Source organism: Athene cunicularia (genome assembly GCF_003259725.1).
Source record: "Athene cunicularia isolate RWA chromosome 1 unlocalized genomic scaffold, athCun1 chr1_part2, whole genome shotgun sequence".
NCBI classification, from domain to species: domain Eukaryota; kingdom Metazoa; phylum Chordata; class Aves; order Strigiformes; family Strigidae; genus Athene; species Athene cunicularia.
In genome coordinates this window covers 46,089,295-46,112,779 of record NW_020799092.1, presented here as the reverse complement: position 1 = coordinate 46,112,779, position 23,485 = coordinate 46,089,295, and the positions used below count along the sequence as shown (strand labels likewise).

Sequence of the window (23,485 nt, the reverse complement as noted above, 5' to 3'; positions counted from 1 at the left end):
TGTTGCATTTTAAAAATAAAGCAAGGTGGTACTTGGGAACTCTACTAGGACAGCATTTCTGTTCTGATGCTCCTTGCAAAGCTGACTTCAATTTTCTTAGTTTAAGGAACTGCCCATCCTGTGGTTACCTCACAGGCATTCTTGTTGTTGTATCTGCTTAAGAGATAAGCAAGGAACATATGTTTTATATGTACTCCATATGTTTAGATGTCCTCCAAAAAGAGAAAGCACAACTGAAATTTTCTGTTGCAAAAAGCTCCTGATTTGCTTTGTGAGAAATTTGAGAATACTACTAGCCTGCTCAGTAGAAAGTTAGACAATGCCATATTATATCCAGATTGCTAGATGTTTCGAAGTCGAAGTAATTTCTCTTCCTGTTCCTTCTTTATCCCCAAGTGACTTTGTGGTGGCTAAATATAATCTCTTGCTATGGAGCATGCTATTAGAAGTTAGTCATGTAAATGCCTAAATTGAGCTGCCATGGAAAACTAACTTTGATTAACACTTGTGAAAAAACGTCAGCTTCCTTCAGTGATGCCTGAAATCTCTCCTAAATTTTTCCCAAACCTGAGGTAGACAAAATTCCTTCTCCAACATAGCCCACAGTGTTTCCTTTTCATTGTTTATAATTTTAGCACCACTCTCTGTCAGCTTGTAAGCAAAGCTGCCGAATTATTGTACCACCTACAAATTTAGGCCAACCTGTTGTTTAGATTGAGGATTAGTTACTAGACCTATGTATATGTAAGAGGTAGTAGTTGAAGTGTCTGTTATCTTTGTGATGTATTTTAGGTATAAAATAATCACAGGAAAGCCTTCTGGTGCTATTTCTGGAATACAGAAAGCAGAAAATGGACCTATTGAGTGGAGCTGGGAGATGCCTGTTTCTTGTAGTCTTTCAAAGTAAGTTTGAACTTCTCACAAAATGTTTCAATGCTCTTGGTTAGACTTTTACAGTTACTCTCTCAGGATTGAGTCTTTGGAACAGAGATCTGACTGATGCAGTTGTTTTCATTGGAACTCTTCAGTAGATCTGTACAGTCTACTATTAAGTAATCAAATGTTTTTACTTCCCATCTGTCCAAATGACTGCTATTTTACAAATGAGCACCTGAGAATCTGAAGTGGTATGAGCAGAAGAAAGATTATTACTGTATTTTCTCCACCCTCACGAAGGAGTATGAAGATTTAATAAGCTTTGAATTGATAGCCCCCCTTTCTTGCAAGAATGTCACTTCAGATATTACAAAGATTAAGTAGTAGAAAGGAAATTATACGAAAAGACAGTTCAGAGACTTGTAGTTCTGTCTGCAAAGACAGCACATTTTAACATATTCTCATGGTGTCTTCTAAACTTTTTTATCATTATATTTTTGTTTCATATGTCATAATACTCAGTAGGAAGAGTCATGGAAGATCTAATCTCAATATGATCTTGAAAATGCCTCCCATAACCCGTTTACCTATTTATCTTCCTGAGATACTGGTACTTTGAATTTACTACTCTTTCATGGTAATAAAGAGAGAAAGCAATTGTTATGTGAACAGACTTTAGAAACAAACTTTTCTGAAAGCCAAATATATAGATCTTTAAGGGGTGTAGAGTGAAAGTCTAGTTTATATCAATTTATAAGTTTATAGCATGCAGAACTTGCAATTTATATATATTTTCATGATGCTGCTTGGTATTTTCCTCTGCTTATTCCATGTAATTAAGTGTTTGAAATAATAAAGGAAGCAGATTTTTTTCATTAAACATCTGTTGACACTAAGATTTTCAAGTAGCATTTACTGTTACAAGTTTAATACTAAAGTGAGTTTGAGCACAGCAGCCACTGACCTCTAATGGGGCAGTCAGTGTGCTTGGAAGCCACTGGAGCTTGCTTCAAAATGTTACCAGTTTTACTGCTGCATTCGGGTTTGACATGTACCTAATGTTAAGACTTTGAAGAAGTTGTTCATGATAACGAAGGAGTAGGATCCATGAAGTTCCTTGCAATTCAGATTCTCAGAGTAGAAATACAAGAAATTTAAGATGGCCTTTCTCCTAGAATAGTAGTGGCTGTAAGGCAATAGTTGTACATTTTTCTTTGCAGCAGTTATGCTGCATGTGTGGAGTACTTAGGCCTATCTCAATCAGGATGAATTCTGTTAGTGTGGACAATGGAAATAATGAGTTTTTGCTAACCCAGCTGATTTTGATTGAAAGCAACACAGTACTCACATGAGCTGCTCAGCCAGCTAACCATAAATAGTAGTTGCTTGCTTCAAAGTCAAAAACTGTGGTGTGTGGGGTGAGCTGGGTAAAAGACTACTGCCCAGCAGTGGTAGAAGGTTACCTTAGCTCTACAGTGTAGAAATTTAAAATTGTATGTAATTTTTTCAATGCCTGTGATATTTGTCAAATACAAAGGCAAAAATATTTAATAGTTGAGCCTAAAAAGGAAGGTGATAAAGTATGGGTATTAATGAAAAGCTAGACATTACCATTGAACGTTTTGTTGTTCAGCAGGGGGAAAGAAAAAAAAGCACTGGAGTATTCTTCAAGGAATAATAGCTTTGCATTTGTGAGACAAGTCAAATGAAGTATTGAAATTTGTTACAAGATGTAAAGATCCAAGTAGATGCAAGTCGTCTTATCTCTTCCTGGTGTCATCTAGGGGTCTGCAAGTACTGCTCACACCTGTCCTTGCAAATATTCTTGAAGGAGACCAGGAAAAATGCTGGGGATTTGACCAGTTCTTTGCAGAGACGAGTGACATACTGCACCGAATAATAATCCACATCTTTTCACTGCAGCAGATGACCCTGCACAAAGTTTATATTCACAGCTATAATACGTAAGTGTTCTCTCTACTGTGACTCAGATCACCGCTGTTATAAATTCAGTAGCCTTTCCTTGCTCTTGTATCTGAGGAAGTGAAAGCTTGTCATTCTCCTGTGTAGTTGCAATGCATGTTGACCAAAAATAATAATGAAGTCATTGAAGGTCAAATCTACTAATCTTAAACTTGGTCTTAATCATTGACAGAACACAGATTTAATCCTTGAACTTTTACAATGTTTCTATGTTCATAATGGATACCAGTTCGTCCCACATTTATGTATGTTACTTGTTTATAAAGTAGTTTTTCCAGAGACTGTGTTCAACTCTCTCCTTTCTTACCTTGTGCGCATCTTGTATTCTTGAGGACATCATCTGTGTCTGACATAAAACTCACAGGGATTCTGAAGTTGTAATTAGTACAACTTAGGATCCTGAGTTATATGGATTTCACTTTATGGTCAGTAAGTGCTGATGTTAGAAGCTGTAAAGTCTGGTTTGTAGTTTGATACAAAATTAAGTGCCTTTACTTATTACAGATAATGCAGAGCTTGTGTTTAATATGCAAACAGATATAGTTATTTCATCAGATGTATCAATACAGTTCTGGCCTTTCTCAATTTTTCTATTCTGTCATTTATATTTTGAGAGCCCAAAATCTGCTTTTGCAGAGAAATCTCTCTTGTAGCTCAAACTGCTGTTTGTACTTTGTTTTTAAAATTTATTATTATTTACATTTATGTACTAGCTCTATTATTAAGAAGTGACAGCATACTAGTACTGCACAGGAAACAAATTCTTCCTGTTAGTGTCCTTAAAGTTTTTCTTCTTTTGGGGAGGTTTTCTTGTTTGTTGGGTTGTAGGGCTTTTGGAGGTGGGGAGGTTTGTTATGAATTCTTATGCCTTGTATCCATTGATTGCTGGAAATAAAATACCAAAGTGTCTTTTGTCTTCCTTATAACTGCTGTTTTAGGAGATAATCTGGCTGTCTGTTAGCTTACAGGCTGAATTTAGGGTGTGTGCTTTTTGAGATCTAAACCACCAGACTTTTCTCTTGGAGAGACCATCCATCTCCTCTGAAGAAATGGGTATGCCTCAGAAAACTATAGTTCCTTCCTCTCATATGGTGTTTCCTGTTCAGACTTCAGGCCAAAGCACGTTTGTTTACACAGACATGCTTTGGTGGAAAATCAGAGGTAGAAAGGGAAGTTTGATATTTTGCAGGAAATAGCATTTATTTTTGCAACAGAGCAACCTGGAGCCTTAGTGTGCCACTTTCTGTTCTGCTTATAAGTCAAATGCTCTGTGTGTAAAACCAGTTCTTAATTAATCAGAAGTAAAAGGGATTTAAGTAATACAAACTCTAAATTTTGAACTATTGTAGTGAGTCTAACTACTACTGAATATATTGTTTCTATTCTAGAGCTGCTATATTTCATGAGTTGGTCTACAAACAGACAAAAATACCATCTCAGAATCAAGAACTGGTATACGAAGGTCGGCGATTAATACTAGAGCCTGGCAGATTGGCACAGCACTTCCCCAGAACAACTGAGGAGAATCCTATCTTTGTAGTAAGCAGGGAGACGGTGAACTTTGTTGGATTAATTTATGAAGAAGGTATATGAAAGTAATTCCTCTTTTCATATAGCTATGTTTTGTAAATAGTTTGGGTTATTTATTTGTTTTATATCTGTTATGTCTTAGAAATAGCATTCAAAAATTTTCTCTCTTGATACCTGAAGTTCTAAGTACGCAGTCCAATTTTTTCCAAAAATGCTGAGTATCCAGCATATTTTTACAGAATTGGTAGATGCTTGTAACATTCCTAGTGCTGTGAACCTGAGTATTTGTGTGTTAAGATGTAGTGGAGTTCTGAAATTTTTTCAAGCATGACACTTTTAGCAGGTAAAAAGGAACATTACTGAATGTAATTCAAAGCTGGTTATTTTGTTCCATTACTCACCAAGTGGAAATTGAAGTTTTGGGGTTTTTTTAATTTGTCATGATTGTGGTTAGCCTTTCAGTTAACAGAGGAGGTCTTGACCACTTAGCTGAGGGGGGTCATATGCCACAACAGAATGGCATACAGGAAAAAAAAGAAACTGAGTTTTTGCATTTCTGTTTATTGTTGAGAGGCTTATAGAGGGCCCTATGCCAGAAACGTTTTTGATAAGAGATGAGCTGGAGGATATGCTTCCAATTGAGAGATCAGTGTTGCTTTTGTCACTATGTCCTATATTGACTGCTTGGGCCAGCTGGCACTCACACAGAAGTGCTGAAGAGCGTGGGAAGGTGAGCTGTTTGTGGAAGGATCAACAGGGCTTTTATATTGTGTCAGAGCTTTCTGAAGGAGTCAATAAGCATGAGAACAAAGGACATTCAGCTGATACAGGCTACCCTAGGCTTAAAAAAGCTATTTGGTGAAGTCCTGCCCTTAAGAGTCTCAATGAAACTAAGAAGCAGTGAGATAAGAGGGAACAGTCTCCCATGTGGACAAACATAGGGCTGAAAAACAGAAATAAATGGTTGGCTTTCTCAGTGGAGAGAGATTTCTAGTGGAGAGCTGCATGAAATCTGTGCTGTATAGCATGTTTAAAAGGGGGTCTGGAAAAGGAAGTGAAAGACGGTTTGCTGAAGATAACAAGTTACTTAAAGCTTTTTCAAGGCAAAGGCCGGTTTTGAAGTGCATGCAAACCACACAATATTGAAAGGCTTGGCAGTAACAGATTAGGTGAAAATCCATGCAGAAACACATAAAAACAGTATTCAGGGTGGGAAGGGGAAACAGACTGAACTTTTGAAGTCTCTTTTGGAAAATAAGAAAATACACGTGTTTATTTTATGTTTCAGTTTTACTTCCTAAAGTACATCAACGTTATGATTTGGATGGGGATGCCAGTATGGCTAAAGTGAGTAATGATGATTTTAATTTATATACCTCAGATAATGATACTGAAATGAAATCTATTTGATACTCAGATGAATAATGTTAATGAAACTATTTTTAATATAAAAGTGAAAATACATTTCTGCCAATCAGAATTTGTTAACAAGGGCTTCAGAAGTATATTAAAGCCACACTTTGTATGCAAAATATATTTGTATATTTAAAAAAAAAAACAAAACGCTAAAAACCAGCCTTCTAAAGTCCAAGTGCTTTTTTACTGCTTTACTCAGTGATGGGGGGAAAGAAGCCTGCCACTTGGAGCCCTGAAGTTAGCTAGAAGATTCATAACATCCCCTGTGACAGTGCAAAACTTACCGTAAGAAAAATAACTTTCATCTTTCTCTCAGAAGAGAGGAGTCTCTAGGACTGTGTGGAATTTGTTACCTTTCTTGCAAATTTTTCAGCATCTGGGGGATTGTAGAGGAAGCAGAGGATGTTTCATTCTGTGGTCATTTTTTAAAAACCACAGAATCACATAAAATCACACAGAATCATCTAGGTTGGAAAGGACCCTGGAGATCATCTAGTCCAACTGTTCTCCTAGCACAGTTCCCACCTACAGCATATCCTTAAGCTCCAAATCGACCCGACTCTTGAACACCTCCAGGGATGGGGATTCCACCACTGCCCTGGGCAGCCCATTCCAAAGCCCAACAACCCCTTCTGGAAAGAAATACTTCCTGACATCTAGTCTAAACTTTCCTTGGCGCAACTTGAGGCCATTCCCTCTTGTCCTATCACTTTCTATTAGGCTAAAGAGACTCATCCCCAGCTCTCTGCAGCTTCCTTTCAGGGAGCTGTAGAGAGCGATGAGGTCTCCCCTCAGCCTCCTCTTCTCCAGACTAAACACCCCCAGTTCCTTCAGCCGCTCCTCACAGGACATGTGTTCCAGACACTATACCAGCTTCGTTGCCCTTCTCTGGACATGTTCGAGTAACTCTATGTCCTTTTTGTAGTGAGAGCCCCAAAACTGAACACAGGAATCGAGGTGCGGCCTCACCAGTGCCAAGTACAGGGGCAAGATCACTTCCCTGTCCCTGCTGGCCACACTAATCTTGATACAAGCCAGGATGCCATTGGCCTTCTTGGCCACCCGGGCACACTGCTGGCTCATATTCAGCCAGCTGTCAATTAATACCCCCAGGTCCTTCTCTGACTGGCAGCTCTCCAGCCACTCCTCCCCAAGCCTGTAGCGCTGCTGGGGGTTGTTGTGGCCCAAGGGCAGCCCCCGGCATTTGGCCTTAGTGAAACTCCCCCAGTTGGGCTCAGCCCATGGCTCCAGACTGTCCAGGTCTCTCTGCAGAGCCTCCCTACCCTCGAGCAGATCAACACTCCCACCCAACTGGGTGTCACCTGCAAACTGACTGAGGGTGCACTCGATCCCCTCATCCAGATCATCAATAAAGATGTTAAACAGGAGTGGCCCCAACACCGAGCCCTGAGGGACACCACTTGTGACCGGCCGCCAACTGGATTTAACTCCATTCACTGCAACTCTCTGGGCTCGGTCGTCCAGCCATTTTTTTACCCAGTGAAGTGTGTGATTGTCCAAAGCTCGAGCAGCCATTTTTTCCAGGAGAATGCTGTGGGAAACGGTGTCAAAAGCCTTGCTAAAGTCAAGGTAGACAACATCCACAGCCTTTGCTTCATCCAATAAGCAGGTAGCTGTGTCATAGAAGGAGATCAGGCTTGTCAGGCAGGACTTGCCTTTCCTAAACCCATGCTGACTGGGCCTAAGCATCTGGTTGTCCCTCATGTGTTGCTTGATGGTACTCAGGATGAGCTGCTCCATCAGCTTCCTGGGCACCGAAGTCAAGCTGACAGGCCTGTAATTTCCTGGATCATCCTTCTGACCCTTCTTACATATGTGTCACATTGACCAATTTCCAATCAGTCAGGACCTCCCCAGTCAGCCAGGACTGCTGGTGAATGATGGAAAGTGGTCTGGTGAGCACCCCAGCCAGCTCCTTCAGCACCCTCGGGTGTATCCCATCTGGTCCCATAGACTTGTGTGTGTCTGTGTGATGCAGCAGTTTACTGACTGTTTCCTGGATTGCAGGGGGATTGTTTTCCCAGTCTCTATATTCTGGCTGAGGAGGCTGGATTTCATCAGTACAACTACCCTTGTTATTAAAGACTGAGGCAAAGAAGGCATTAAGCACCTCAGCCTTCTCCTCATCACTTGTTACCACATTTCCTCCTGCGTCTTGCAGGGGATGGAGGCTCTCCCTGGACTTTCTTTTGCTACTGACATAGAAACTTTTCATGTTATCCTTGATTGCAGAGGCCAAATTAATTTCCAGTTGGGCTTTAGCCCTCCTGATTTCTTCCCTGCATAGCCTCACAGCATCTTTGTAATCACTGTGTGTGGCTACCCCCTTCTTCCAAAGGCTGTAAACTCTTCTTTTCTCCCTGAGTTGCAGCCAAAGCTCCCTGTTCAGCCAGGGTGGTCTTCTCTGCCCCCGGCTTCTCTTACAGCACCTGGGGAGCGCCTGCTCCTGAGCCATTAACACTTCCTTATTAAAGAGTCCTTCCTGGACCCCTATACCCTTCAGGATCGTCTGCCAAGGGTTCCTTTCAAGCAGGTCCCTAAACAAGACAAAGTCAGCCCTTTTGAAGTCCAGGATGTCAGTCCTGCTTAGCTCTCTCCTGGCCTCTCTAAGAAGAGAGAACTCTATTATTTCATGATCGCTGTGCCCTAGTCAACCTCCAACCTCCACGTCATCCACCAGTCCTCCTCTGTTGACAAAGAGGAGATCCAGTAGGGCACCTTCTCTGGTCGGTTTACTCATCAGCTGTGTCAGGAAGTTGTCTCCCACACATTCTAGGAATCTCCGGGACTGGTCTCTACCGTGTTGTATTTCCAGCAGATGTCTGGGAAGTTAAAGTCGCCCACAAGAACAAGGGCAAGCGATTATGAGATTTCACCTAAATGCCTATAGAATACTTCATCCACCTCTCTGTCCTGGTTGGGTGGCCTATAGTAGACTCCTACTACAACATCTGCCCTGTTGGCCTTCCCCCTGATTCTAACACAAAGACACTCCACCCTCTCTTCACTACACTTGTGCTCGAAGCAATCATAACAGTCCCTAACATATAGAGCCACCCCCCTCTCTCTCCTTCCCTGTCTGTCCCTCCTAAAGAGCTTGTAACCATCAACTGGCACACTCCAGTCATGGGAGACATCCCACCATGTTTCTGTAATAGCAACAACGTTGTAATTTTCCTGTTTCATCATGGCTACAAGCTCCTCCTGTTTGTTACCCATGCTGTGGGCATTGGTAGAGATTCACTTCAGATGGGCTGATGTTTTGCCCCTTTCCCCCTTCAAATCTGGTTTAAAGCTCTGTCAATGAGCCCAGCTAACTCCTGCCATAAAATCCCCTTCTCTCTCCGGGACAGGTGCATCCCATCTGATATCAAAAGATCAGGTGCCCTGTATACCAACCCATGATTGAATAATCCAAAGCACTGATGGTAATACCAGTGTTGGAGCCACCAGTTTATCTGCTGAATTCTCCTGTAATCTTCCTCATCCATCCCCCCAACCATCGGGATGGAGGAGAACACAATTTGTGCCCCTGACCCCTTAAGCAGTTTTCCCAAGGACCAGAAGTCTCTCTTCACTGCTTTAGGCCTTCTCCTGGTGATGTCACTACCTACCTGAAAAACCAGGCGAGGGTAGTAAACCTTTGGTCTCACTAGGGTAGGGAGTGTTGCTGTGAGGTCCTTGGTGCGGGCCCCAGGGAGGCAGCAAACTTCCCTATGAAGCGGGTCTGGTCTGCATATGGGGCCTTCAACACCTCTCAGAATGGAGTCACCCACTACAATGACTCTTCTGGGGTTCTTTTCAGAGCTGTTTTTAATACCTGGTCTGAAGTGACCTGGCCTTGGTGGACCTTGGTCTTCTTCATTTGTCTCATTTTCTTCCTCCTTTTCTTCTTTGTTCAAAAGTTCCAGGGCCCCGAATCTATTGTGAAGGGGCACCATGGAGGGTGAGGGAGGTTGGGAGAGGATTTTCCTGCCTCCCTGAGCAGGGACCTGTTTCCAGCGTCCCCCATCTCTTACGTCCCCTCCTTCTGCCTGGTAGCAAGAGGATGAGGGATCACCTGCCTCTTCTGGAGCCTCCATTTGCTCCTGTTGCCTCAGGGGTGCTAGAGTGTTACTCCACCAATCAATTTCCCTTTCACACTCCCTAATACTTCTTAATCTCTCAACCTCTTCTTTGAGTTCTGCCACCAGGCTGAGCAGGTCACCCAGCTGATCACAGCGCACACAGGTGCTGTCACTGCTGCCCTCCGGCAGGACTGACAGGCCCAGGCACTCCCTGTGGCCCGAGACCTGAACCTCTGCATGTTTGCGTGGCAGCTCTGTCTGAGTCGCCACGTTCTTTCTGGTGGTTTTGATGTGAGTGGAGACCATGATTCGGTCTACACGTGGCGGACCATAAAGGGGCTAGCTTGGATAAATTCAGGAACCCGGAGAGCGTCTGCTCACCCTGCCGTGCAAACTGACGCGCCTCACGCTTCTGATGCACCACACCCTGTTTGCCCGCCCTGTTCGCCGCGCTCCCTGGGGGCTGCTCTTTTACGTGAGGGCATGTGACGTTGTCACTCCAGTCTCCGCCGACTCTGAGAATGTGTGCATTGCTATGCTTTGACTTTGACTACTGTTTATACTATGCCTATAAAATAATGGCTACTGAAGAGCCTTGTATTCAGGCATGGTAGTCCTGAAAACGTGTCTCTTTAAATACCAGAAGTCTTTAAATTCAATAAACAGAAAGTTATCAGTTGATATTAATGATTTAAAATACTCTAAATTATAATCTCTGAAACTTTGTTCACAATTACAAGTTTCTTTTAATGTATGTGTTTAATTCCTAAACTACTGGAGAAGTGTACTTACGACTTCCCAGACATTAAAGTAAATCCTGAGAGTAAGTGATGTCGTTTTTATTTATAAAGGACTTATTTTCATCCCTAACAGATATTTCAGCATAATTGGAAAAACTCACCACCATGTTTAGCTCTGCCTCCATAATTAGTGTTTGGTTGTCTCCCAACTAAAGTTTGGGTGAAGTTATGCATTTTAAACTACCATTTTCATGTTTCTCTTTCTTTTATTAATCTGTGGTGCTTTGTTGTGATTAATTGACTCAGTTGTTAAGAGAATGCCAGATTACTACTAATGTTGGGCTTCTTTTCCACCAGGCAGTAACAGGTATTGTATGTTATGCCTGTAGAGTTGCCAGTTCTTTGCTGCTTTACCAGGAGCTGATGCGAAAAGGAATACGATGGCTAATGTAAGTAATTGATTGAATTTCATTGTGCTTTTTTTAAATTGATATATGCATTCATTATCAATACATAATTCTGTGATCTCTGAGTATCTTTGGAGGTTTTCTTTACTCCTTGAATGTAACAAGGCTTTCTGAATTTTTCCTTCTTTCTGTCATTAAGGAAACAAAAATTGGTTTTTATGACAATAAGGTTCAGCTATTTGCAATTTCACTTTCTTCTGTGGGTAAATTAAACCTAGTGTCTGATAACATGCATGTACAATTATGCAGCTTGCACAAGATCATTTTATATGAGGATTATACTAATGCATCTCTAATTGAAAGCAATTCTTACTAGCAGTTATTACTGTAGGTATATTTTTTACTGAATGCTGGTAAGATGGCAGTTGAATACTTCTGTTACAGACTAATGCTTCACTTTTTTTAGTGAAATAATCAAGGATGATTACAATGAAATGGTTCATAAAAAGACAGAGGTTGTCATCAGGCTGGATTTCTGCAGCAGAAACATTGAGAAAGCTGAGAAAATGTGAGTAGAAGCACTACACTGAATGCATTGATTTTTCATTATCATCTTCAATGGCAGCGGTATTTTAGGTTATGTTTATTTATGGAAATTTTGCATATAAAAATTTAAATTTGAATCAGCATGGATTTGCTGATGGCAGTGACTTAAACAGATTTAGTAATATGCTTTACTCAAATTTTAGTGTTAATTTTGCTGCTTAACCTAGTGGGAACAAGTAATTACTATCAAGTAGTAACTGTACGTGTTGTTTTTCTCTTTTTTTCTCTGACTCAGCTCATTTGCTGTTGTTGACTTTAGAAGCTCTAGTAAAGCCTGGACAAAGAATCAAGTAGTTTTTGTTTAATTAGTGCTTTAGTGCTTTTGTCACTAAGTTTGCTTGTGTGTGTTTATTAAGGATGACTTTAAATACTGCCCCTTTCACAGCTTTAAGACCGTAGCATTTTCTGCATGGAAGGAATTTGAATGTTGAAATATAACATAGAGCAGATTAAAAAAAAAACCAAAACCAAAAAAACCTCCCAGCAAAACAAACCTACCAAAAAACCCAAAGCTGCATTAGAATATCATTAGATCACAGTCCATGCACATAGGAATGCCAAATGTAAACTGCACAGGAAATTCCACTTCTGACATTTTTTAAAAATGCATATTATGTTATTTTTGTCTATTTTGGTTAATTCAAATGGCAGAGGTCTGTATCACAGAATATCACTGTTGCTCATGTGGACTCATTTAGATCTATATAGTAGAAAGTTTTTTAGAATGCTTTCTTTAAAACTGGCAAAATTTAGAGTAAGGAGCAACTAAAGAATTATTGTCTTTTAACATAAGAGACTTCCAAGTTTCAAAGACCACAGAAGACACTTATTTTTCTTGTCTTCTGTTCTGAGGAAGCAAATGTTTTCCAGTGGACAGTACTCTTCTGCCTTACCTCTTCCAGTCAAGTGCTGTCTGTGGGAGATGGGACTGCACCACTGTATTCTCCCTCCAAGTTTCACTTTTTCTCTCTCCTGATCTTTGTTTCATTGCTCAGTCCCACTCAGTGTCCAGCTGTCAGTCACATACTTTTCCACTTTTAAAGTGTCCTTGAAGTGTTTTGTTCAGTCTTTCCACAAACTAGCTTTACCTCTGTAAGGTGTGTTATGCAGGCTGATGCAAACTTTAAATCCCATCTCTTCATAGGATTCTACTGTGGGTAGTTGTTTTCTTATCCACCTTACTGCCAGTCTCCCACAAATGCCCTCTTGGTCATAGGATTCTCTAAACTTGGTTTGCAGAGTAGACTTAATAGATTTGAGCCATGTTGGAGCTGCTCTGCATGTGCAAATTGAACAGCTTGTATATAGTAATTAGGGATACTCTAGAATTTGTCAGATTTGCTGTGTGCATGCCAAACATGAACAGACTGACACACCTGGGCTTTGAGGTGCGTGTTTTAAAAAAAACCCACAGAAACAGTACAACTAGCAAAGTTGATAACTAGCAAGATAACAGTATACCTGTGTAGCCTAGTTACAAATCATCAGGGCTATAATCCAATCTCTTCTTCAAGACAGTTTACACTAGTTGACAGGACTGGTTCATATTCACTCTGTATGTGGTTCAGATAGCTCTTTCCTTCATTCTGCCGGGTCCCCACAGAAGAAAGCCACTTCGAGTTCAGAAGAAACTGATGTAGGTTCTAATTTGTGATTCTAGTGCATTCAGCAATATCTCAGAACAGCAATTTGAAAACACTATGTTCACTTGTGAACTGGAGCAGTTCTCATGTGAACAGAAATTTTTAATGTGTTTGCACATGGTCTTTCAGCCTCTTAGGAAGGGGTAGGATTTTCAGTTCATTTGACTTCCAAAGGCTTATGAGTTAGCAAAGGATGTATCGTTGTTTGTCCTCCCTTTTCAAGACTTTGCTTCAAAGCATGACAATGCAAAACTTCTATTTGGAAAGGTAAACAAACTATTGAGCTTGAGCAAAGTATGTATTTTTTGAAAGCAGCTGAGCTGGTCTTGATGTTTTTTAAAATTATATGGGCCTGAAGCTCAATAGGAAAAATATCATCCCAAATGATTTATTGGCATTTGAACTATGGTCATATGGAAAGTATCAATATGAACAGATGGTGCTACTAACCCAGCCTTTAAGGTTTTGTTAACTCAGCTTTTCCAATAAGTTTCCACAGAAAAGCATTTTGGTGCACTGGGGTATTAGTTTGTTGTGTGTTATTGGCTACTTTAAATAAATTTAGTTTGGTAACCTTTTAAAAATTATTTGATGAGAGGAAATAGTTTTCCACTGCCTGTCAAGGACAACTAATGAGAATAGAATAAAGAAGTCAGGAATGGAAGTTTCAAACTTTTTTTTAATAGTTCTAAGAAAAAAAAAATCAAGGAAATTTTTTTCATAACTGTTTCCATTATTAACGGCCATTTTAGTTTGTCAATGTTTCACGGTTGCTGCTTGACAGATACTGTATTTCATAGAAAAGGTAGTTGTTACGCTCTAGATTCAAGAAATATTTTGAGTGCATTTATTGTTTGTTTATTTTCTAACTGCACTTTTTTTTGTGGTCAGATATGAGAATTTGATGCAGATCAACTTGGAAGCATCAGAAGTGGATGAAATTTCAGAGATACACACGAAACTGTTGCGTGTAAGTAACTTACAAAGCCTGTGTCCTTCTCAAAATGGTGTTTCTAAAGAAAAAGCCAAATACTCAATAACAGATTTTTCTGTGAATACTAACGATGAATTTTCAAAGTAATTTCTGGGACTGCCAAAGGTTGTTAAAATGCCCATACTGAGATGTGGATACCTTTCTGAAAACAGTAAATCTTATTATCTTCACTTCACTGGGCTAATAAAAGGAAGTTCCTGAAAATACTTTTTCATTTTCTAAAATACTCAAGTAAAAAATTACAACCACAAAATATATTCTACTTTGCAGTTGTTTTCCCTTTTCTTAAAGATTTTTAAACTACTTCATTAGCTTTCTAAAATGATACATACACAAACACGCTTCAGAGTGATTAGCTTTGAAATTTGCATCGTGTTTCCAGACAAGTAAGGAAAAATTGAAAATAACTTTACACATTGGTGTCCTGAGAGCAAGTATAAAGTTCTCCATTCAAAAAGAAATAGGTGATTAGTGCACTTTTATTTTGAAGCTTGTATGAACTGCAGAGAAAGAATGGTATGAATTATGTGGAGAGACATTATACAAATTCTTAACAAACCAAAAGAAAAAGTGTAGAAGTAAATAGGGAATCTATGAAAGGTTGAAACTTACTGTTGAAAGGAAATAAATATTAACTAACAGAAATGCCAGCATCAAAGATGATTGATTCTTTAGTAATACCATGCTTTATCTTCTTTTAGCAAAGCCTAGGCAGATAATTGGGCATATTTCTTTAATGAAGGTCAGTGAAACAAATGGGTCTGTAGTATTAACATGCTCGGTCTGTTTTCAGCCTCAATTAATTTTTCACTTTACCCAGTGGTAAGATTGAACTTTCTTGCTCTTATGTAGCTCTCCAGTTCTCAGGGAACAATAGAAACTAGTCTTCAAGATATCAAAACCAAACTTTCTCCTGGTGGTTTACTGGCTGACACCTGGGCAAATCAGGAAGGCATGCATCCAAAAGACAGAAAGTGAGTAACTGTATTAATTGTTTTAATATTTATTGAATTCTACATTGAGTTATAGTTCATAAAACCTATTAATAGATACTTAAAGTTATTATAAAATATCTCATTTTCATCCTTTTGTCCCTCTAGTCCAGAAAGGCTGCAGGCACTGCTATGTTCCATCACAGATATTTATTATCAGTTCAAAAAAGACAAAGCGGAACGAAGTAAGTAATTTATTTGATTCACTTTTAACATAAACTGTAATGTAAAGGACAGGTCAGGTCAGTCCTTGTTCCAGTAGGATATGTGTGGTGTGAACAGAGAATTAGTCAGCAACAGTGAATATGTTTGTAGATCAGTCTTAGTGAGATACCATCTCACTCATATGCCCATATGAATGAAACACCACTATTAATCTGATAGATTTGAATTGCAAGACTAGATAGCAGAAAAAAAAAGTAAATGAGAACTTTTATCTATGAGGATAGGAGAAGGAAACCATATAGGAAATGGGAGAACTTAGTGGAGTTTTACATAAATACAAGTAACAGAATTAAACTGGTAATGTCTGTCATCTGCTCTGATCCTAGGACTTCCTTATAATGAAGAACAAATTCACAAGTTTGACAAGTAAGTTTTGAAGTTACCTTTGGGAAATACCATTATTGCTTTCAGGTCCTTCAGGTGCTCTTGCCAATAACAACCTCTTTCGGATTGCTTTGTAAAAAATTTCCTTAAAGTATCTTACACAGGGGTGCTAATATATGATAATGAGGTGCTTTCTGGCAGTGGATTTCCTTCACTGATAGACCTTCGAAATGTAGATGTGAAATATTTGTTTGTTATCTGGGCATAACTGTCTTATAGAAACTACTTTTTTTTTCTTTTTTTTATGGAGAAAAAAGCCCTCAGTAAGGGTGAAGTGACTTTGTAACTAAGGTGGAGATAATTTTCTACAGATGAATAAAATACAGGCTAGCTGAATGAAATTCTAGAACGATCTAATCTTCCAGGAAATATAGCATGCAAAATAAAATTTAATGCAGTTCTCCATGCGTGTTTAAAATTGTCACTTATGAGAGGTGGCCACATGAAGTGTCTGTATGCAACCTGGGTGTCTAGACTCCCACTAGGTTCCACTGACTAACTCTTGAGCAACTGCTGACAGCTGCTCTGCTCATGGTGCTCTGCTTATCTCAGGATCGATTCAGTTCCTCATACGTGGATGCCAGTACTATTTAAGTAGCCCTAAGGTATCTGAGACATGCTCTGAGACTGCGAGGTAGGACACAAGAACAAATGGGAAAGCTACACCTTTCTGGATAGACAGTTGGAAGCAGGACAGGATATCCTTGTACATGTCAAATGATGCTAGATGTGTATGTTTAAGGAATTTAGTTATTCTCCTAGTGGCTGGTCAGTTGAGTGGTTCCCTAGACTTTGCTGAGTGCTATATGAATTTAGACACTGCTTCTGTAATTTTTGTAAAAATTCTTGTTGTTGCTACCACTAATGTGGCTTCACTGACAATTGAAGAAGAAAGCCACCACGCAGAAGGTGCTGGTATTCTCAGAACTGTGCCACTTGATTTTCCCATAGTGAAAGCTCAATGAGGGGTAACTACCAAGTGGAGGGGAATTTACCTTAAGATAATGGACAGTAGGGGCAGGAAATCTGTAAAACAGATCTTGATACACTGAAAGAGTTGGACACATCATTGCCCTGCAACGGCAAGGGACTGAACTTAATGTGAGAGATACTGCAAGTGATAATTTTATCATAAGTGCTTAAAGATATGGTTGGAAAACGGGCAAACATTGGAACACTATCCATAGCTCGTTTTAAAACTGCACTGCCTTGGGCAGATTAAAGAAATTTTAGGGCTTTTTCTACTACTCAAATTGTGCTGTGTCATTGCATTAATGAATAACTTTAAATAAATAGACTTCATTTTCATGATTTTGAATACTGGTATGTTTTCTACCGCAGCTGTCTCCTTGGGTTTGTTTGGGTATCTTTGAGACCCTAACTACATCTTACTTAATACTTGATTCACCCTAGAAAGAAATGGCATTGTTTTTTGTCAAGAAGTGTCTAAGCGCCATTAGCAACAGAGGCTGGCCTCTGTAATATTTACCACTAGACAGACAAAGGAACCGTACGCAGTTTGGGGTTTTTTTCTGGTTTAATGATAGATATGCATGACTGATGACAATCCAGCTACACTGTAGCCAGAATTTGGTTAACCAATAGCTATCACGCAAGACTTAATGAAATGCCAGAAGTAGATGTTAGACTGTAGTGTGGCAGTATCCCTTAGTTTCGCTTACTAGTGCAATGCATAGTGTGGTAAGGCAGTTACATTGGGGTTACTGTCTGCAACACTAACCAGAACTGAGTTTTGGTTTGCTTTCCTGTCCTTATCTGCTTGCTTTTTACTCTTGTCATAAATTTAAGCTGACACAAAAATCCTGGGTTTTCCCTGCATGTGTATTGCTTAGCACAAAGGATTATTCTTGTATGCTGGAAGTTCCAAGTATCTGCAGATGGCAAATAAAAAATGATAAGGATTTCTGTCCTCTCCATTTAGAATCCCTTTTCCTTAAATATACCTGCTTGGATAAATACAGACTCAGAGAAGACATTTGACCATTTGTTCATATACAAATAATTGCAACTAAATGCTTCAAGTATTTTTTATTTTTCCCTGCTAGGGAGTATTTTTGAAACATAAACTGTCAGTTCATGCAGCGTGTTGAATTCTTACATATTACAACACCATGAATCAAAGTGGCTGAAAGGATTTGAAGTCCACATACCTCTTCTCCAGGTTTCAGGAAGTAAGTTAGAGGAACAAGGTTTTGAAAGCAGTGTAACACTGTTCCGGTTGCTTCTGTGTTGCAGGCAGAAGCTGTATTTGCATGCTACAAAAGCCATAGCTCTATTCAAAGATGAATGTGTCAGCAAGTATGATACATTTTTGGACAAGGCTGAGGACTGGACAAGGCAAGCTATTAATTTCTTTAATATTTGGTAATTTTCACTGCACCACTTTTATACAGGAAGTTCTTAAAACTTTTTTTGTTTTAGGAAAATGCTTCACACAAGGAAGCAGTTACTGGCTCTCACCAACCAGTGTTTTGATATTGAAGAAGAGGTATCCAAATACCAGGATTATATAAATGAGGTAAAATGCTTCAAAATTATGTAAAGTGTTTGCATAGATAAAAGATTATTCCACATTGTTTAATGTCAATAGTGTTGTTTTTTAGGGAGTCTTGCATTAATGCAGTCATATTAAAATAATAGGGCTGCATGGATGTAGTATTTGGTCTATAGTAGCTTCATTGCTGATGTTGGAATGGTGTACAATGTGTTGTGATTTTCTTTTTTTTTTTTTAATCCTGACTTTATTTTGGAGTTTGGTGGGGCTTCTTTTTGGTTTGGCATTTTTGGTGAAGTTTGGGGGTTGTTGCAGCTGTTTTATTGGTAGTGTTAGCATTCCCCTACCAAAAATCTGTGCAAATGGATGTTGGTTCATTGAGAAGTGTTCTGTGTGGTATCTGAGCACCTAGAGGATTATCTTAATACTCTTATGAAGCATAATAGCACTACTCCCATATTCAAGATTAGGGGATACATACTTAAGGATACATGCTAAACTAATGCTGATGGTGACATGAAAGAAAATGTTTTGTTAAGATTTGGATGGTGACTCTGCAGAATGCAGATTTATCAGAATTACCTCAAAATTGAGAGAAAGCATTTTCATTCAGTAAAATAATTATTCTTTATAAGGGAAATATAAATGAAAGAAAAGCACCTGATAGATGTAAAAACAATTGAGTAATGGTTGAGAGCAGTATATTGCATGTTTATTTTAGTAGCACTACTGAGTCAGTTATTGATTAGGATCCTGTTGCCTTAGGATATCTACGGACATAACAAATAGCTAATTCTTCCTTTTGAGAGTTTATTATGAAAGTGTAAGACAGTCAGGAAGATGGAACAAATCAGGGAACTATAGGTTGTGTCAGCAGAAAATTTGCCATGATGATCTCAACTTGGGAAGTATCAGCTGCCCTACTACCATAATGATTTTATAAGACATCACAGCAATGGAGAATTTAAAGAAGGATTTTAGGTGGACATCGAGATAATTATGACAACTTATATTGTAACTTTTATTTCTTTTTTATCTGTTACAGTTACAAGATACTCTGCCACAGAAAATGTTTGCAGCTTCCAGTGGAATGAAACATACAATGAATACAGTCTATCCAAGTTCAAACACATTAGTGGAAATGACTTTGGGGTAAGAATTTCTTAATTGGGTTGATGTAATATTCTATACCTGTTATGCAGGCAAATTTGAAAAAAAATTATGGTTGATACTTAGTGATTGCTATAATAAGATCAAGTATTTTATATTGCAGAAAAAACTTGATATTGCTAAAGTGGTGATACAGAATTGGAAGTGAGTAGGAGACAACACTGATATATCATCCATCACTTTTAGTAAATAATCAATCCGTTATCTGTCCCTTATTTTGTATGTAATGACAAGTTGCTGAAAGCTGTGTAATGGTGGGTTATCATAGCAGATGACTATATTTGCTAATATAAAAATTGTAACCTTTCTTTTGTTTCTTGTTACTACAGTATGAAGAAACTAAAGGAGGAAATGCAAGGGGTTGTTAAAGAGCTGGCTGAGAATAATCACATCTTGGAAAGGCAAGCAATTGTTATCCTTTTTTGGGCTGATATTAGAAATGGGCTTAATTTTCTACATCTTGTAGATTCAGAATTTAAACTAAGGGACGGTTCTATAAGCTCTTTAACTGTAAATATATTTTGAACTGTTGATCTGAAGTGTAACCAGAAAAAGTATTTAAAGCCTTTAAATGTTACTGTAAAATCAGTCTGACACAGCAGTTGTGGCATTTTTGTTTCATGTTAGTTATATTTAGCTAATAAAAATATCTCTTGCAGTAATCCAGTTGTATCTTTTGACTCCTCACTTTTAGACATAATTTTTAACAACTGTGGAATTATACCAGTATGAATGAATGATTTTGCAGTTTTCAGATGGCTTAAAGTGAAGAGGCCAACGTATTTCTTACAAGCCTGAGAGGGTATTGTCATTATCACATACAGACTGACTTTGCTTTTTTTCCTATGATGATGATAAAATATATAAAAATAATGATCTCTTGAAAGCTTCAGAGTCAGTTGCTGATGGACCTGAGTTTAGCTTTAAGCTGAATTTGTTTGGTTTTGTTCCCCCACCCCCAGACCAATACTTGGAGCATAGTATCCTTTTATCTTCTTTTCACATACAGAAGTTCGATACAAATGCATGTGTTGGCATGTGGCAAGGGAAAGGAAAACCCCATAAATAAATTATAATGAATTAAAGATTGATTCTATAATCTAGTCAATCACCTAAGAATATACTGGTTTTTCATTTTAGATTTGGTACTTTGACTGTGGATGGTGGCCTGCGGAACATGGACTGTATCTAGCTTTCAGAGGACCTGAAGAGGACTTGTTAATTTTTTTCAAAGGCAAAAAAATACTGTTGGGACATTTAAAGACAGATAATAAATCTCTATCCAGGGTTTTTTCCCCTCTACAACTGTAGTATTAAAAAAAAATTGTAAATATGTATAATATGTAAATATAAAAGAAATCTATATATATATCTATATCTTTTTTTGGTCAATGTTAGGATAGAATTACTCCTGGCAGGATTTTAGCACATGGGAGGATCTCTGACAAAGTCCTAAAGGAAAAAGCCTTGTTGATGAAACTGACATTTGTTTGCTTTGAATATTGCCCTTTATTTCAGAATGCAATTTAGTCTTTATTGCAGGAGGACTTGCAGAACTCTAAACATTATGAATAGTCTTTAAAGGGTGTTTTGGATTTCTTTTAATCACCACTGTTATTTCAGAATCTAGCTGAATGACTGATCATCACAGACTGTTTTAAATGAGATCTTTTTAAATAAGTGTGAGTAGGGACTAAAAGTGCAGATAGGGTGGAAATGCATTTCTCTTTCCTTCACATCCAAACTGTTGATTCACTTCTACTTGAAAAAACAAACTCACTATATTTTTTAAGTTCCTTTCCATATTTGGTGCCATGTTGTCTGTAATCATATGATTTCTCTGTATATGGAAGTTTAGACACAGCTTGTCAGACCGAATGTAAAAATTCCTTTTTTAGAGTACAGCATTTTCAGAATTTCCCTGAAATCTTGTTGCTCACCACAAGAGAAGCAGGTTTTTAAAACAGCTTTTTCAGAATCCTGTTTGCAGGCATAATTTTTTTAAAAAGGTTAAAAATTGGTTATTAGGAGAATTTGTGGGCAGTCAGTAGATTAGATAGCATCATGCCTCAGTGGTAACTGAATATTGGATAAATAAGTTAACTGGTCTAGATCTTGAAAAGGGACCACACCCACTGCTGTTATAGGACTGAGATATCAAATTTAGGTGAAAAATTTAGTAAGACTATATATTTATTTTCCAGTATCAGAAGTTACTACTTTAGTATTATATGATTGGGTTGCAGAGACACAGAATGAAAAAGTCTGCTCCAAAACATGTAGGAGATGAAAAAGAGAAGAAGAAAACAAATAAAAACTCAGAAAGCATCCCTCACTATGTTTGGATACTACAGGCATACTTATTTGTTTCAGACAAAGAGCATACAAATATTGCAGGACTCATTCATTCCTTGTGGAAAAATTGGGCTGTGGATGTTCACTGGTGTCCAGTAGCACTTCTAATTGCTGTATTACATCTGTAAGAAGAGGTGGACCAACTGTATTTACAGTTTTCCATAATTAATGGTGAAACATTTAGGTAAAAACTAATCAGCAGTAACCTGTGCTAGCATCTTATAGTTTTGTGATGCTTATTCCCTGCTTATCTGTCCAGGTCAGAATACAAAACATCTCCACTGTGGGTTTTTTGGGTTGGTTTTAAATATTTGATTAGAAATTTATGAAATTTATAATTGATTCTTTCAGAGTTAAGAGGAAATTCACTGCCTTGATGTCCAAGACCTGCTTTGCAGTGTTCTTTGTGAGAAACAATTCTTAAAAAGGAATTCAGATATTTTGAGCAGCTTCTTTCTTTGCAAGCTTTGATCCCCCTAAAATTTAGCTATGCAAAAGGAGTACAACAGTTTGCTACATGTTTTAACTTGGTTAGCCATGGCATTCTTAACTTGTTTGTTTTAAAATACTGGAATCATGTCTAACTGGAATGTTTTAATGCCTGCTCATATATTTGTTCGTTCATGTCCGCAGTCTTACTGAGTGTCAGTAGAACATATGCAACAAGTGTTAAAGGAGTGGGGCTCTCAAACTGTGCATAAATTGTATATTTTTCAAATGTTTTATCTGTAACACTTTGTTGTTTCAGAGGGTCTTAAATTTTGAAAGAAATCAAGTACTAGTTGGAATATATCATTTTCAACTTCTTTATACTGAAGCAATCTGAAAAAGAAAGTTAATTGTAATAAGTATAGTCTATATAATGAAGTATGTGTGGCATTCTTTTACATGGCTGAAAACAGATACTTTATGTTTGTTTTAAACATTGCTGGTTTAGTGTTGCTAAATATATCAGTAATCTTGTTAAAATTTTTTTAAGCAATTTTAAATAAGCAGTAGCTAAGGAACTTGAAGTATTCAGTTCATAATCTACTGATTATGTTCTTATGAAGCAAATACATTTTTCAAGCCAAAGTGTAGCGTATAGTACCATCAATTTTTGACTCAAACAAAGTGTCCTGATACTATCAGTCATGTTATTGATTTTCCAAAAGAAGTAATAGAAAATAATATATGGTTCTTCCTCCTGAAGCTGGTTTACTGTTTTGGGGGGTTTAGCTTAGTATATTAATTATCTGTTACTTGAACAAACCTGTCTTCATAGGAATTGTGAAAATGCATGAGTGAATGACTTAATGGCATAAATACATCATCAACCACTTACTGTACAGTGTGTACTTCTGTGTCTTTCCATAATTTCACTTTGTTAATTTCAGTATTACCTTAGAATTTTTATTTGCTTGTAAGTACAATACAAAGCCTGCAATCTGAAGGAGCAAACTGCAGCTTAGCTTGACAGCTGTCCATAAAATGTCGTGCAAAACAGAGTCACTAGCACAGGCTATATGGTAGAGCCACTAATCCTTTTTATTTTTTAAGCACTCTGCTGAGGTGTGTTCTG

At 38.2% G+C, this 23,485-nt stretch overlaps 1 protein-coding gene across 1 annotated transcript in view; it reads left to right on the top strand.

Moving 5' to 3' along the window:
- TBK1 (TANK binding kinase 1) overlaps nt 1–23,252 on the top strand; it is a 29,020-nt gene extending 5,768 nt beyond the window's left edge. Inside the window, exons 6-20 of the mRNA XM_026868263.1 lie at nt 793–903; nt 2,661–2,840; nt 4,248–4,444; nt 5,678–5,736; nt 10,991–11,082; nt 11,507–11,608; nt 14,181–14,259; nt 15,136–15,257; nt 15,384–15,460; nt 15,827–15,866; nt 18,141–18,242; nt 18,327–18,423; nt 19,445–19,551; nt 19,899–19,970; nt 20,710–23,252. Of these exons, the coding sequence (XP_026724064.1) occupies nt 793–903; nt 2,661–2,840; nt 4,248–4,444; nt 5,678–5,736; nt 10,991–11,082; nt 11,507–11,608; nt 14,181–14,259; nt 15,136–15,257; nt 15,384–15,460; nt 15,827–15,866; nt 18,141–18,242; nt 18,327–18,423; nt 19,445–19,551; nt 19,899–19,970; nt 20,710–20,761 (1,489 nt within the window). The 3' untranslated portion in view covers nt 20,762–23,252. The remainder of the gene's footprint in view (nt 1–792; nt 904–2,660; nt 2,841–4,247; nt 4,445–5,677; nt 5,737–10,990; nt 11,083–11,506; nt 11,609–14,180; nt 14,260–15,135; nt 15,258–15,383; nt 15,461–15,826; nt 15,867–18,140; nt 18,243–18,326; nt 18,424–19,444; nt 19,552–19,898; nt 19,971–20,709) is intronic.
- The last annotated feature ends 233 nt before the right edge of the window (nt 23,253–23,485 follow it).